This window comes from Opisthocomus hoazin, chromosome 5 (genome assembly GCF_030867145.1).
Source record: "Opisthocomus hoazin isolate bOpiHoa1 chromosome 5, bOpiHoa1.hap1, whole genome shotgun sequence".
Lineage (NCBI taxonomy): Eukaryota > Metazoa > Chordata > Aves > Opisthocomiformes > Opisthocomidae > Opisthocomus > Opisthocomus hoazin.
This window is the reverse complement of record NC_134418.1, coordinates 45,715,799-45,731,554: the sequence shown is the minus strand read 5'-3', so window position 1 is coordinate 45,731,554 and position 15,756 is coordinate 45,715,799. Positions and strand designations below refer to the sequence as shown.

Below are 15,756 nucleotides of genomic sequence, written 5' to 3'. Positions count from 1 at the left end.
GCCACTGACCAGAATCTTAAAAGACATCCAACTAAAAAGTACAACCCTGATCTGATGTTCTTCAGCAAGCAGAGCAAACTGTATCGGGGGGGTTGGGGGGTGGGAAATCAAGCCTCGTTCATATGTCAGAAATCCATTCCTCTGACCTTTCCAGTTAATTTTAAATCATATTTATTTATCATTATATTTTAGAACAAAACTTTTCATAAATAATGATAGTAATACAGCAAGTATGGTGAGCTCTCATAGGGAGTTTCCTCACTTGATTCTCCCACCATGCACACAAACACTCCTAGATTTTTTAACAGTGACTACAGTGTCTCAGAAGCTCAGACAAGAGGGCAGCATGTATTTTAGCAAAGGTTATTTCTGAAAAGTTCATGGCTGGCCTTTCTGGAAGAAGACTACAAGTACAGATCTAATGCTAGTTCTCTAACCACATATTTTCTTAATTCATGCGTTCTAAATAACAAAGACCACGTTTTAAAGTCTGACCTGTAAAAGACAACTCTTTTTGTTCCTTGTGATCTATGAAAAAGGTGACAGCACATGCATTTTTTCCATTGAAATAAGAGAAAAAAGAAAATCTTTTGCCGCCCTTTATCACTTTAATGCAACTGTTGAAGGGTGTCCCCTCCACCCCCTTTTTTTTAAATAGCGACTCTCAGATGCTTGTTGGATAAGTATTTCAACACTTACTCAAGAAAGAACAGTAAATACAAAAAAAAAAAAAAGCCAACACACTTCTTTGAAGAGTTTTAGTTTAAAAAGATATCAGAGAAAACAGAGTTCAAAAAGAAAAGGCAAGAACAACAAAAAAAGTTTAATTCAAGGGAACTATCTCTGCCGATTAGCTTTATTAATATTTTCTGAAGACTAACCTCGACATTCCCCGACATGCTCCATTTCCAGGGGATACAAAATTTAATATTTTGGCTCAATTATGCATGTTAGAGTCCTGAAGCTAGGCCAACATTTTCCTCCCCTCATTGCTCATTCTCACAATAGCCTTATGAAAGCATCACAACACGATGAATACATCAGGATTCCCAGAAGAACACGATGGAACCCCTCTGGATTTCTAGTGGGGTGACAATCACTAAAGACAAGTGCAAGAGACAACATTTTGTATAAAATAAATTCATACATATATAACTACAAAACAAAGCCATTCGGCTAGGCACTCATCCTACTACAAAAGCTTGGAAGCTACAGACTGGAAATGTATTGCAAAATGCAATTCTGAGATGTATTAAGAGAAGCATTACAAGAAAGAAATGAAATAACCATTTCGCCTTACTCGGCTCTCCACTCAATAGCTTTGCAGTATTGGCGAGGCCTCAAGTAGACTACAGCGCTCTGTTTCAGGCACCTTGCTAGAAGAGACGTAAGCAAACTGGAACCTGGAGGAAAACTTAAAAGTGAAGAAAAGCAAAGAATTTAAAAAATGAGGTTCTGACACGAGGAAAACTAGAGAAGTAGGGGAAGGAGTGGGAACATACCTTTCTTCAGAGCATAAAGTATTATGAAGATGACAGTGAGTGATCTGCTGCATCACCATCAAAAGCAGACTAAGAAGTAATCCGTTTCATCTGTAGAAAGGCAAATTTTAACCAAATCAGAGAAGAAACATTCTAACTACAAAAGTGATTACAAACCTGAACAGGGTACACAGGGAGACTGCAAAATACATTCCATTTGAATTTTACTCAATCCCTACACCAAGTCCATCTGTCTATACCTGAAAGCATGCATGATGCAGCCAGCCCATCACCTGACCGGGATTTACTGCACTTCTGCATATGCATAACATGTATGAGGCTCAAATGTGCTTCAGATACAGCATTCCTAAAAGAACTTCTCTTAAATCTTTAGGCACCCAAAGCATTGTGTTGGATTTTTAAAATATTTTCCCTCCCATCATAGCCCTCAAGCTTTTAGACTGATCTTTTTAGAGGCTGAAATTCATACTTCCTCTGAAGAACACAGCATCTGTTCCACTGTGAGATCTCCCCCTGTTGCTGGGTCAGCTTCAGCCAGAGGGAAACCAGATGGAGCAAGTCCCTCCAGATTCTTCCTTTTCCTCCCATGAGACCTACAGAGGCAGAATTCATTTGGGGGAGGTGGCAAGGAAGTGAAGCAGATCCCTGTACTCCCCCAAATATCAGGGCTATAATTTCTCACCTCTTTTCATCCAGCTTTCCAGGGATGGGGGGGGGGGACACACGGGACGGGACACACAACCAAACAAAAAAAACACCACCCACCCCCAACAAAACAAATTAAAAAAAAAAAAAATCAAACCCACAAGAGATCATCACTTAAGCACATTTGATGAGACAAAACAAAGTGATGCACCCCAAGCTTGGTCCTGTCATTAACGTTGAGTAGCTCCAAATCACCGTACCATGTGAATATTACTTCCAACCTAGCCAGGGTTTGATTCTACACACCACGCATGTTTCATTTTATCAGACACCACAGTATCTTAACTTCAGTTTCTTAACACTTAGTCCTTTATCACTTTGACAAGTGCTACAGTATACCTAAAGAGCATAGGCACCTACAGAGCAAAAGAACCCTAGGACCACATGAAGACCTGTGCAGCTGCTATTCCAGTTAATAGCTACTGAGTACTATAAAGATGGGACCGAGGTCTGTTTTTCAGGTACAGCAATTTCAAGCACACTACTATTTTGATAGAGGAAATGTACACACAGCTAACAACATATACTGCTAGAGGACAGCAACCAGCACACTCAGGTCCTACAAACATCACAAACCCATTTGTTTGGCTGTTACCCTCAAGACCCATGCTCCTTTGAAAAGTGACTAAAATGTGCAACTGCCACATGCAACAAATCCATGTTGAGCAAAGTAATTCACTATTTACTATAATCACCTGTGCCTTAAAATAGGGTCTTGTAGAATTTGCCTTCTCTAAAGAAAGGGAATTTAAAATTTAACTCCAATCACAGAACTTGAACCTTAGTAGTGAACCAGCAATTCCAGATTAACCATGTCATACTTGCAGTCTGGAAGCTACGCTCCCAACAATCCACAAACAATAAACAGGATACTTACCCCCCCCCCCCCCCCCTTCAAAACAACAAAAAAACCCAAACAAACTGAACACAACTGTTTGTTTCTCCAGGCATACATTAAATACCTTCTCATGGTACCACATTAACTTGTACTCTACTTACTTTCATTAACCAGCCCTTCTACTACGCTCTCAAAAACCTCTGTAAGAGTTCAGAGGAGGAAAGGTTTTGGAAGGAGGTAGCAGGCTACAAGGAACCAGAGGTAGGAACTTCACAAGGAGCATTCTGGTTCTGCATTTGAAAAAACAAAACCAGACACAGAATATAATCCATAGATTACACATGCAAAAATATGGAAATTGACAATGCCTAATTATTATATATGCCTAAAGAGGATATGATCAGTCTATTGTTACATAGTATTCTTTTTGAGGAAATTAGGCCAGGTTTTACTGATACACTAGCCAGCACTTAGAAGTACATTGTATTCCATCTCCTACAGCTGTGTCTTTAATAATGTATAACACCTCTCTGGTTTTTACTACTTCTTGTCATCAGAAACATCAGGTGACCAGAGAAACCTCAGCCTTGCTTCTAGTGCTGCAGGCGGAGCCCAGTTCCTGTGTCAGTACTAACCTTCAGGCCTGCAGGATTTCACCCACAACTGCCGTACGTAAAAAATTTGTGTCTGGGATCAATTTTAGAAAAAGACTTAGATGTGTAAGGCAACATCTGGTATCTACAAATTCATCCAGCACGCGGAAGCCAGTTACAACCACATTTTCCAGACTTGCATGGTACTGAAAGGTTGCCATGTGGAGATGACTAACAGTGTTATTTGGATTAGGCTTTCAGCTACACTCTGTCCTCTACAAGGGCCGTTTCCTGTTTACGTGGTGGGCATGTCACATTTTTCAGGCATGACATACACAGTTGTGGAAATAATGAATTTTGACTGGGCTTCTTGTATACACCACCTGTGTGAGGCCACGGTGATTTCCAATGCAAGGAGACACTGTAATGTTTTACAAAACACAAGGGGTGACCAGACCATGAATTAAAACCACAGGAAGGTCACGTACTCTGCATATTCTTTAATCCACCTTACTATTGAAGGAAAAACAGTGCAAGAGCACCCACACAACTCTGAAACAACACTGAAAATAAACACCACACACAGTGAGATCACTCATATCACAATCAGGCGCCCCTTTCCCCCCCAGTTCTAGTACAACGCGATGCTCACAATGAAGACAGCGCCCACGCACATTCAGCTGTGAAGTTCCAGGTCTGGCCAACATGTTTGGGATTGCTCCATATAACGGCACAGCCATAGCCCAGTCACTCACCCACAGCTCCTGGCACAGAAATGTTCCCCGTACTGTCTCAAGTGACAGTATGGAAACCTGGCTGTCAGCACACTCCCCGGGTACCTCCTCAGCCAGCCGCTCTCCCTTTAACTGCTCTTCACCGGCTCAGCTCCCCAGCTACATCAGCGTCATCTTTGCTGCTCCTCTCGCTCCTCCCTGACAAGGCAGTCGCTGATGCAGTGCTGGCTTGAGTTTGTTTCTCAAGAGAAACAAAGAGCAGAGAATGGAAAGAAATTAGACTAGGAACAGCTTTCAGTTCTCTTCATCTCTGTAACCAGTTTTGCTTATCATAAAAGCAACACCACATCCATGTCCAACTGAAGGGGGGCAGCATTGGGAGGGAAATATCAGAGGCCACTACATTAAATCTACCTCTGAAAGAAGATCAGGCGATCAACTGCTGTTGTATAGCCCAGACCCTAACAGCCCAGCCTGTGGAAAAAAAGAAAACTAAATTAAAAATGCACCAAGTTCAACAAACCCTCCCTTGCCACTGTACACACACCTTTTTTTGCTTTGCTTGTGTTGATTACTCCCAATACAATTTATCTGAGGGTTGTATGGTGCTAATAGATCCCATGGGCCAGAACAGGTGGCCCCTTACTGAAAGTATGCTCTGCTGAATCAGGCTTCTCAAACTTGAGGTTCTTATCTCAAAGTAACTGCTTAAATTGCCACATGTGCCCATGCCAATATTAAGACATCCCACTGCTTTTCTAGGAACCATTTTGAAGATGATAAATTTTCAGAAAGTTTAATGTTTTAATATTTTGATTGTAAGAATGCAAACAGCTGCTTTCTATCAACGTAAGCTCATCAAATTCTGACTAAGCCCTATTGCTGTATCTGTTCAAATCTGCTCTTGTGATTTGGGGAAATGACAAGAACACTTAGGGCATCGACATCATTCCTGAAAGACCAAGGGCAATACAGTGGGTCAGAAAACAGACTGGCCACAATGCCCAGAATGTACCCCGAGTTAGCACCAAATCAATCGTTACCAGTAGGGGTACAAAGAAAGCCCACACCCAAATTAAAAGCTAGCCCACCAAAGAGTGTTTACAAAGCAGCTCTCCTGGCACAAGATAAAAATCCAACTCCTGGAAACAGAAGTCTTTACAGCATGCAGATCAAGGTAGCTTCTTTCTATACTGCTTTAGAAAACAGCACGGACCACATCCAAAAGACACAGGGATCAAGCTGTGTTTGAGAGGTTTGTAAAGTTTGTTCATAGTCAAACCACTGCCCAAGTCACGTTCAAAACGAAGCCATGCTTGGATCCAGTTTTTAAATACTGCTGTTGCCAGCAGTACAGCCTATGGTGATTTTGACTTGAGGAGACTGGTCCACAAGCTTGAACAAATATCTGATGGGACAGCAGCCATCTTCCAGTCTCCACATATATATCTACATATATATATATCTGAAAACGCTCGGGATTACCAATCCTAAAAGTATCAACAGAGGGCAGAAGTGAAGGGCTCCAAGGTGAGACAGACCCCTGCTCTCCTGCCAAGAACCAAGTGCTCTGGCAAAATAGTAAGTCTTACTGCAGCACTACACACAGCAAGTCTCATTCTTGTGCTTGTACTAAGTTCGACTCCATCATCTAAAGGCACAGAAAACCAAGAAGTTCGAAATCATGTAAGAAAGGGAAGGGAAGGGAAGGTTAGGCACACCATTTTTCTTCATATAAAAGAATGTTTTCATATAAAAGAATGTTCTGATATGTTACAGGGATACTGGGGAAAGAAAGATCCTGCAATAGGAAAATCAGAATATTCTTTACAAAGGCAAACTGTGCTGTTCCCATCACGTCTAAGTAAGTGACCTGTCCACTTAAACCAAACTCTCCAAGCAAGGAAAGCCTGTTTGGCATGTGCAGAGTCCCCTCTGTAATACAATTATAGATCATTTTACATTTACTACAATACAGAGATCTAACTGGCAGCTTTTTATCACTGCTAAGAGAGATCTTAAGTCCTGTCTACAATGTGAAGCACGTGAAGGTGCTCACCTCTTCAAAATTCACCTACAGCAGCCTCCTCTAAGCTTTACAGATTTAAAGTTTCAGATGAGCTGGCAAGATCATGAAGAGACGATATAGATTTTTCAACTCCTACCTTTGCAACAGGATGAAAAGGGGAAATTGCAAACCAATTCCTAAGAGAAAACTAGGAATCTGCACCCACTAGAATAAGATTTCTTACATTCCTGAAAGATGACCAAATCAAATTCGAGACTTTTGGAGTGTTGGCAAAATTTGGGAGGTTGTTTGACATTAGTTTTGATGACTTCAGCTGCACGTGACAGGTTAACATACACTGAGGATCCATGTGCCATTTTTAACTGTAAAGCATTTATCGGACCCAAGTAAAAACTACACCCATGTTGTCCATTCACTGCAACAGACCCGCTCATCTCTGTACCCACATCAAGCCCAGGGGATGCCTACATTAGAAATGTTATTGGAGTTACTTTTGTGTTTGATCAGGAGGCTGTCTCTCCATCGCAACTGCTTCATGAAAACCAATTCACCACATACCTTGTCAGATGTAGCTGTTGCAGCTGAAGAATCATCATCTCCCACAGCTGGGATGAATGAAAGAGGAGCCACCTCAACTAAACCAAATAAAAGTGGGAAACCCGAGCTCTCCACCTCAGCAGTTTGCAGCATGTGAACGTACAGAAACAAACTGGTGGCAGCTTGCTGCACCACACAGACGTGTGACCTGCAGTGGCACAAGAACAAGCACAGCACCTGACGAGGAAGGCAGCCCCTGGGAACGCGGACCACTTCAGCCAGCCTGCACGTATCAGCAACCCTGCAAATGAGCACCAGGTCCCAGCTACTCAGCTTCCTTTGGCCCACAGGGGTTTGCCCTCTGAGGAAGTCACCAAGGCGAGTGTGGAGTACATCATTCTGCAAAGCACACAAGTGATTTACTCTGGAGCCTGTTGGGAAAGAGAGGTGACGAGAACAAGTGCAAGGCTTGCTTGTGAAGCTGAAAGCAGCAGTCAGGGAACACAAGCGCTAAACACAAAGCCTGAGCACCCTGGCTGACAATTTCTGTCATTTCAGTCAGATGCAAACCAAGTGACATACCACGGTAGAGAGGAGGGAAGGGAATCTTAATAACTGGGAGAACTTTTAAAACAATAATCCGAAGCAAAAGTGAAATCTAGTAGCACAAATCTGTCTCACTGCACCTTTCTCTTCCAAAAGGCATTTGAGACAGCAGGGGTTGAAAAAGTGGTGCCTGTGAAGCAGGTGTATCTTCATGGGTGGCTTCCAGTGCCTACAGCAACCCATAATTCTTTACCTGCCTTTGGCAAGCATACTGTAAAGGGTTTTTTGTCTGACTGAAACATATAGTGTCCACCAGGTAGGAGAAAAAAATCAGACAAAAAGGTCCTTGGAAAGAATTCAAAAAAATAAGGAAAGTCATCAAGAACATAGAAGTTGGGGACAGCAGCTTAGGGAACAGAAAAGAGAGAACATCCCCTAAAAGGATAACATGACAAGGGTGTCTCTCTTTGTTGAGCTGCTTAAGTCAAGGTCAGAAGGGGACAGAGTAAACTAAGAGCCATTTTCACTTCTCTCCTGCACAGAATTACAAATGTATTTGAAGAAAATGAACTGAGAGATGATGCATGTAAAAAATATATTGCTCTACCATGGCTGGTGACGGCAGAGTTATGTTGTATATTTAGGCAGGCATCCAGAAAAAGGTGACTGCCAGTTCACAGTTATGAATCATGAATCTCAAGAGCAGAATAAGAGGCTACAGTGTGCTGAACAGAACAAACCAGCAGCAATTAATAAAGAGACCATCAAAACACAGCTAACTTCCAAGATACCTACTAAAAGTTTAAAGTGAGACAAGACAAAGGAAAAATCAAGGAGATAGGCATACCAGGAAAGGGACATATAAATTTCAGATGTCTCTGTATTGATTTATTGTCTTCAAACAACAGTACTCACAGAACTGCATTCTTTGAGGCTAGAAAAGACAACTGCAGTTGTGAAAACATAGCTACAATAGCAAGAGAAGTGATTTAGTAAGGGAATGGCTTTATCAAATTACATAGCAATACCAGGTTAGTGAGCATTAGAAGATCAGATCCATGATTCTGATACAGAATATGTTTAAGCACAATTTATTTCTTTCCATACCTTCCTAAATCCACACAACTAACAATGACTACCTCTCTTAGCTTTCATCAAGTCTATTAAAGGTTCACCAGAGACTTCTAAATGGTTAAAAAAAGTCATCTCCAACTGGGGAGAATTGTTTTCTTTCCAGCACTTCAAAACCAAAGCACAGATTTCAAAACACATTCAGCTCCATGGAAGTATTTGTCTCCACGTGTACTGTTCATTGCTCTTCCTCAATTCTTTTTCTAAAACAGTTATACCTACCTTTTCAGTTTCTCCTAACAGGGATCATCTTGGCTTTTCACCTTGAAGTAGTGTCTTCTGTGTTTAACTCTGTTGTTCAGAAGACTAGACCCAGGAAACTATGGGGAAATAAAACCAAATACGCAGCAGGGACTCACCTGATTATGGAGTTGACACTGTAGGCTCGCTCTGAGTTTCTAGCTCTCATCATCCCCTGTTTTGTGAGGGGTCCGCAAGAAAATCTTTTTCTTCTGTCTTGTCCCGTGCCTTTTCCAGCTTTATGACTCCAACTATCTGAAGTTGGGCAAATCAGTAAGAAAACTTCTCCAAGATGCTCAAAAAAATCTTCACAAGAGCCTCAAGCTAGCAGTTGCCTCCTCCAAGGCAACTTCTGTTCTACCTCCTATTTTTCTGGCTATTAGTCTCAGGTGCTACTCCAATCCACTCAGCTTATTTAATAAAGTGCAGCTGGGATACTCTGTGCCATCACATGAAGATACACTTCTTTCTTACACCTAATGTCTCCTCAACACAAACAAAAAGCTGGGTAACAGATAAAGAAAATACTGTGTACGCTGCACTTCAACAGTATCAACAGCATACAAACAGAAGGAACTCACAAAAACTAGGACCCCACAGAAGTATTACCACTGAAAATTTCTGAGACAGTGCAGAGCTAGTATTTTCTGATTTTAATCCCCATTTTGGAAAAACACAGAGGCATTACAGCCCAAAACATACAAGACACTAACATTCAAAAACACTCACAACATAAAACTGTCTTCTCCTACTCCAAAGCTATTACAGTGTTTACCACAACTTGTGCAGGATCATCCAAATATGAAAACATCCAAACAGAAACACCCTTAAGACTTGCAAGATGGATGGTTACAGCACTGATTTTAAAAAAAAAAAAAAAGTCACTACCTCAGTGCTGTATTCCAAAAGAAGGAAGGAAACTGGTTGGGAACAGCTGGGATTTAATGTAGCAAGGGCTGAAGATGGAAAAAACAGAGACAGTGACTGAACCGCAAACAGCATTCTTTCTTTTTTTGGTCATTTTAAAATTTTACTTATTTTTAAGACTTACATTTGTAATATGACTGCTTCTTTATGAAAAATGTATGTTAAACGGAATTAAAAAAAAAGTTCTTGCATCTTGCAAATATAAAAAAGTCACTAAGTTCTACTAAACAGAGAACTTGAACATTATGGAATTTTTTTCCTCTTAGCAGGGGAAGAAGGATTAGTTTTAAAAATGTACACGAAACCAAGCAATGGAATTAACTTTTAACAACAACAACAACCAAAAAGAGATGGGATTGACTTACTCTCCAAAAAGGGCTATTTCTCACGACAGTGACATACACATGCATACATCTGGCTGAACACACATTCATCTCTGTTGCTCAGCTTTCCCTCATGCTACTGTTGGTGCTGCATGGTCCATTATAACCAGGCACAGGCACTGAATCTCCAGTCAACTCCCAGTCTCTCAAACTCCATCATCCCAGCACCTGACAAAACACTTCGCAGCTGCAAAGGGACTGTCCTTCCCTCACCTCTCCCCAGAGCAGAGGTGTGGGGGAAAGGAGCATGGAGGCTTTTCACCACAGCCATGGCAAGGAGCAGCGAGAGTCCGCTGATGGTGCAACCTCAGCAAAATCTCTTCTCATACAGATATTGTATGTTGAAATCTCACAGAAATTCAACTAAGTGGCCAGGATACTTCAGTGTTACTGCATCCATTCTAGACTTGCCGGGTTAAGAAATCTTTCTCTCTAGAGTACTCATTTATCTCATATACTAAGTTTAGTAGGGTTACTAACCTGTACTAATCATAAATGTCTACGGTCAGCTTATCTTCATTTCTAGTTGATCCTCCTCCAAGACTATACCTTTATGTGGTTTGTTAAGAGTCTACTAAGAAGTGGACAAGACAAGGTTTTAATCAAATATAAGCAGTAACAACAGGTTTTATTCAAAACTTCCAGTAAAGAGGACTCACCAGTTTTGGAATAAAGGTACTTAAAGTACTACAGCTTACGTGAATATAAAAGATCAAAGAGAATAAAATAAACCAAGCAGTAAAAAAAAAGTAAAAATTAAAAATATATATTTTTTGAAGTTTGAAATAGACCCACATAGGGATTTTGAAGTCCTCCAAACAATTAACAGTTACTAGGTTTGGCAAAACAAGATTCTCTTACAAAATTAAAAGCCTACTTCTGTTACATAAACTGTATAAAACTGCTCAATAGTTAAAGAGCACTCTGTACAATTTTGTCTTAAAATACATAGAGCTGCAGCCTTACAACTGCAGGAATTAATTGTTTTGTCCTCTTCACAGGTAAAAGAATTAACCAGCTGCACAATTGTTTTGGGGAAAAATGAAGAGTCAAAAATAGTCAGGATTAACAAGAAGCCACTATAAAAATGAAATGCACAGCAAAACTCAGACCTCAGTTTAAACTAAAAAGCTAAGTTTACAATATATTCTACATTTTGGTTGTCATTTTGCCTTCCCACTCCCACCTCCCCCCATTCAAATATTCCTAATTCCTTTATGGTCTAAATCTAATTAATTTCTAAACTTTCAAATACACAATACATACATTTAGCAAAAAACATACCTAACATTCTTACAGCAGTATGGTCAGGACACAATTTCAAAGATTGTTACACAGTTATTGAGATTAAACCTTATTACTTCTTTTTTTTTCCCCTCTTAAAGAGAGCAGCAACCATCAACTTGCACAAATGGTTTTCAAATGTACTGCACAGAGCCTGCAAAAAGCAGACTTCACCAACGTTGGCTCTTAGCCCCAGAGGACACATGGAAAACAGCGAGCACTGAACGTAAGGAAGAAAGAGAATCTCAGAGTGCCAGCTACAGGAAGATCCTTTGCAAACACGGTCCGACAGATTGTGGTTTTGGCTCAGTCATCTCCGTCGCATTAAGCCCTGCAAATCAACATTGCAATAGTATATTACAATGCAAACTAAAATTCTTGATACCAACAGTACGTCAAAGGGGGTTATTTATTTTTTTTCTGAATCCAACAGTTGGTCACAGAAGTCAAGCATTTTCATGGCTCTTATTCTGCTGTTGCCAGTTCAGGGCGGGGGGGGGATGTGTCTGTCTGACTCATACATCCTTCAAGTACATGCAGGGCTCAGTTGTTTCCAAAATGCAGAAGCTTGGGACCTTTTAAGACACTGAAGATATAGGATTATGAGGAGAGCCCATCTGAGTAAGTACTTTATCCAGCCACTGAAGGGGACCGTGAAGATGTATCTCTATCCAGCATGGAGTGCTCGTTACATCTTGGCGATGATATTCAGCTCCCCAACCCTGGAAGCAGAATCAGAAGTGGGGAAAGAAAAAAAAATCACCTTATTTTGTAATATCAAATACATGAGAAGCATACTTCACCCATCATCTTTCTTACCAAAATACTCTCGCTTCCAACAGTCATTATCAGCAGGGTAGCATAACACCCTTGATGCACCATCCATTATCACACTTCAACAAACAAATACGAAGTTGGAAAAAAAAAAAAAAAAAGAAGTTAAAATTTGGACGAAGTGTCATTTTGAGATCTCTTGATCTCTTGGAATGGAAGTCTTTAAATTCCTAAAGACATAACCTGTGGCAGTGCAAAATTTCCCCATACCTCACTGCCAGCTGCATCATGTCCCAATAAAGCCTCTGAAAGGGGTGATACTCAAGTCTTCTCTGCCAAGACCAAAAATAGAACAAACTGGGGGGAAATGCGGCCAAACAGATTAACAAATTAAAAAATGAGGTCATAGACTGACATTATGGAAGTGAGGGTGAGGCATCTGTCTGACAAGAACCAAAGCATCATTCGCAGGACGGACACAATAAACCAAGCAATAAGTCAGAAACATTCCTCTTTGGAGAAAGAGGGCATGGTCATTCCCCAGCAGGCTATTTCTCAAGTTAAGACAAGAGAGGTTTTGTTTCAGATCATACTCAATTCAGTTACAGTAACTATCAAAGATGTAAGCAGATATTTAAACAGGAATCAAAATAATTTTGTAAATCAACCATTTTTGGGGCAGGTCTGGAGACATGACTAACGATAGCTGCAGCTACACCTTCCTCTGCTCTATATTAACCCATAATGAAGGGGTCACCCAGCTCCCAACACAGTTGGCAGCAGCTCTAAACACTGTGCAGTGCAACATCCAATACACAGGAGGTCCTGTGCAACTGTTCAGGCAACACTGCTGTACAACTCCATAGGATGCAGAGCTATAAACAATCTATTCCATTTTAGGAACCCCTGTCCTAGCACATCTGAAAGTTTCCATCCTCCTCCTATCAAGAAGAGGATTTCATCATATTACCATTTTCTTTTGACTACTTTCATGTATGTGACCAGCCCTTTTACATCAGTACACACGTTGACATTCACAGCCACATCACAAATCTCTACCTTGCATGCCCCCCCCCGAAAAGAAAGGAACGTATATTATTCTAAATAATTACTGTAGCTCTTAATCTGGGGGATGCTGGTCAAGACAGATTTAGAGGATTATGCTATCTACACTTCCACAACCGCTATAATGACTTACACTGCAGTCCCAGCTCAGCTCCCCAAAAATACCACCTAGGAACAGAAGCATGAAGTTCAGCTGGGTCTCTTACAGAGCAGGAGCTGGCATGGACCGTAACAATGGGCAAAAAAAGGAGCAAAACATGATGTTACATAATTAATTGGTGGCTTTTCCACTTTTAGGCCAAGTAATTAATGATTCAATTCTTTTCAAAACTTACCTGTACTGTATTTTGCCATATCCCACAAAATTAAAAAGACAAGCCCCGTAATTCCAGAGCAATTATGCAAATAATTCTATATATATACACACACACTATCTATACACATATTAAATATAAACTGAAAACAGTAAAAATTTACAAGGGGCAATTCAATGAAGTTAGAATAGTTAACAGACATGACAGAAACGCTTCACAAGTGACTACTGACTTTTGTGAAGAAACACCTTTTCCAAGTTACCTCAAGCTTTCAAAGTATGCGCATCAGATGGATTTTTGTCCACAAAGACAATTTTCTTTCATTAAGATCTGTCTTACACTTAACAAATATCATTGCATACTTAAAATTCAACAGCTATTAAAAGGCCAATGGAGGGAGATACTGGACAATTAAAACTCACCACACTATTTTGTAAGCGAAATGAATTATTTTTTCTTAATCTCAACCAAATTTTCACGTACCTTTACAAAACTCATACGGAGAGTGCACATCTTCGTAAGCTCATACACTGTCTCAAAGCCATGGTTCACTGACTGAGCCAAAAGCTGAGCAAACTCTTGATTATTAAAAATCTTCAAACTGCAGCCACTGGGGATTTTGCAGACTGTGGTGGGATGGAACCCATGATGGTAGTTGCAGTTACGACTTTGTACAAAAATACTGCTGTCACTAAGACATTCAGCATATACTTCCCCACCAACATAATAGAGATGAACACCTAGGAGGAGAAGGTTGACATAAGGAGGTTAGACGAATTCATACTGTGCACTTATTTTTCATGCTCTGTCTCCACAGACGTATGTTTCCGCTTAGAGAGTTAAACATTAACTGCACATCAGACCACCAGCTGTCTGTCTTCAAACTTGACTTTTGCTTTTCCGTTTCATCAGCAGGGTGGAATTTGAAAGGAGGGTGTATATGTATGTACATAAGGGAAATTGATAATTCCTGCATTTTAACATGTTGTACATTCAACAACAATAAACTAGCAAGCACTGCACTAGTTTTGATGCAGTACATTGGCTAGCGTGACCACTTGAACTTTTTTCTCATTATATTTATGTAAAATAATAATTGGCAATGCAAAAGAAGAAAGCAGAAACCTACTGTATAATATGTAGATACTAAAGCAGCCCCAAGTTGGATTCTCTTGAAAAGCCCTGAATACTATTTTGGGTAGCATGAGTTTTTTCAGCAAGCTTTAATTCCAAAAAGCTGGAAAAAGAAAATGGCCCTTATATAGCCTCAAGAGGTGCCGGGACGGTTTAGATTGGGTATTAGGAAAAATTCCTTCACTGAAAGGGTTATCAAGCACTTGAACAGGCTGCCCAGGGAAGTAGTTGAGTCACCATCCCTGCAGGTATGTAAAAGACATGGAGACATGGTGCTTAGGGACATGGCTTAGTGGTGGCCTTCGCAGTGGTAGACTCGATGATCATAGAACCATAGAGTCATTTGGCCTGGAAGGGACCTCATAGATCTTAAAGGTCTCTTCCAAGTTAACTGATTCTATATTCCTCAAATGTATCTGTCAAACGAGGGTACACACCAATTTTGCAGTCCTTTCCCCTTCTACTGCCTGCTCCCTCACCTGCCACTGGTGGCAGCAAGCGCCAGAAGAGTGACATACATGGAACCTTTGTGGAGATTTGCTGTCAGTAGGGCTCAATTCCAAAGGCTTTGAGAAAGCAAGAAAATGTGCCTTTTGTGTTTAAAAATGGATTATTTGCTGATTAAAGCTTTCACCTCCCACAATGTCACAAGTCAGAGAAATGAACACAGAGAACTTAAAAGCAAAACTGAAGTATAAGTCAGAAAGCCTTAGACTGTGGTCTGTCACATAAGGTTTTGTCGCTGACTATGCATGTACCTGTGTGGGTATACATATACTCCCAACTGATATGCAAAACCATTTATGGCTATGCCTTCAAGTTTGGGGTTTACTCCTCCTTCTTCAAAGACTAAGTTTTCTACATCATAATTAGTTGTACACTTGTACTTATTCCAAAGCATCCTTGTCTCTTCCACACTCTCCTTTGGTGCACACACAGCAAAGTGCTTCAGCAGAACTTTGCTTGTAGCTGGGTTACTTTTAACAGGAAAATGAATGAGGTGTTGAATAAATATCTTGA

General features: G+C 40.5%; 1 protein-coding gene across 6 annotated transcripts in view; it reads right to left on the bottom strand.

The window, feature by feature from the left end:
- Positions 1-10,761: 10,761 nt before the first annotated feature.
- SMAD1 (SMAD family member 1) overlaps positions 10,762-15,756 on the bottom strand; it is a 58,389-nt gene continuing 53,394 nt past the window's right edge. For all 6 annotated transcript variants that reach the window (XM_075421075.1, XM_075421074.1, XM_075421072.1 and 3 more), the window contains 2 exons: positions 14,086-14,342; positions 10,762-12,171 (listed from right to left, as the gene is read on the bottom strand). In XM_075421075.1, the coding sequence (XP_075277190.1) occupies positions 12,028-12,171; positions 14,086-14,342 (401 nt within the window). In that variant the 3' untranslated portion in view covers positions 10,762-12,027. The remainder of the gene's footprint in view (positions 12,172-14,085; positions 14,343-15,756) is intronic.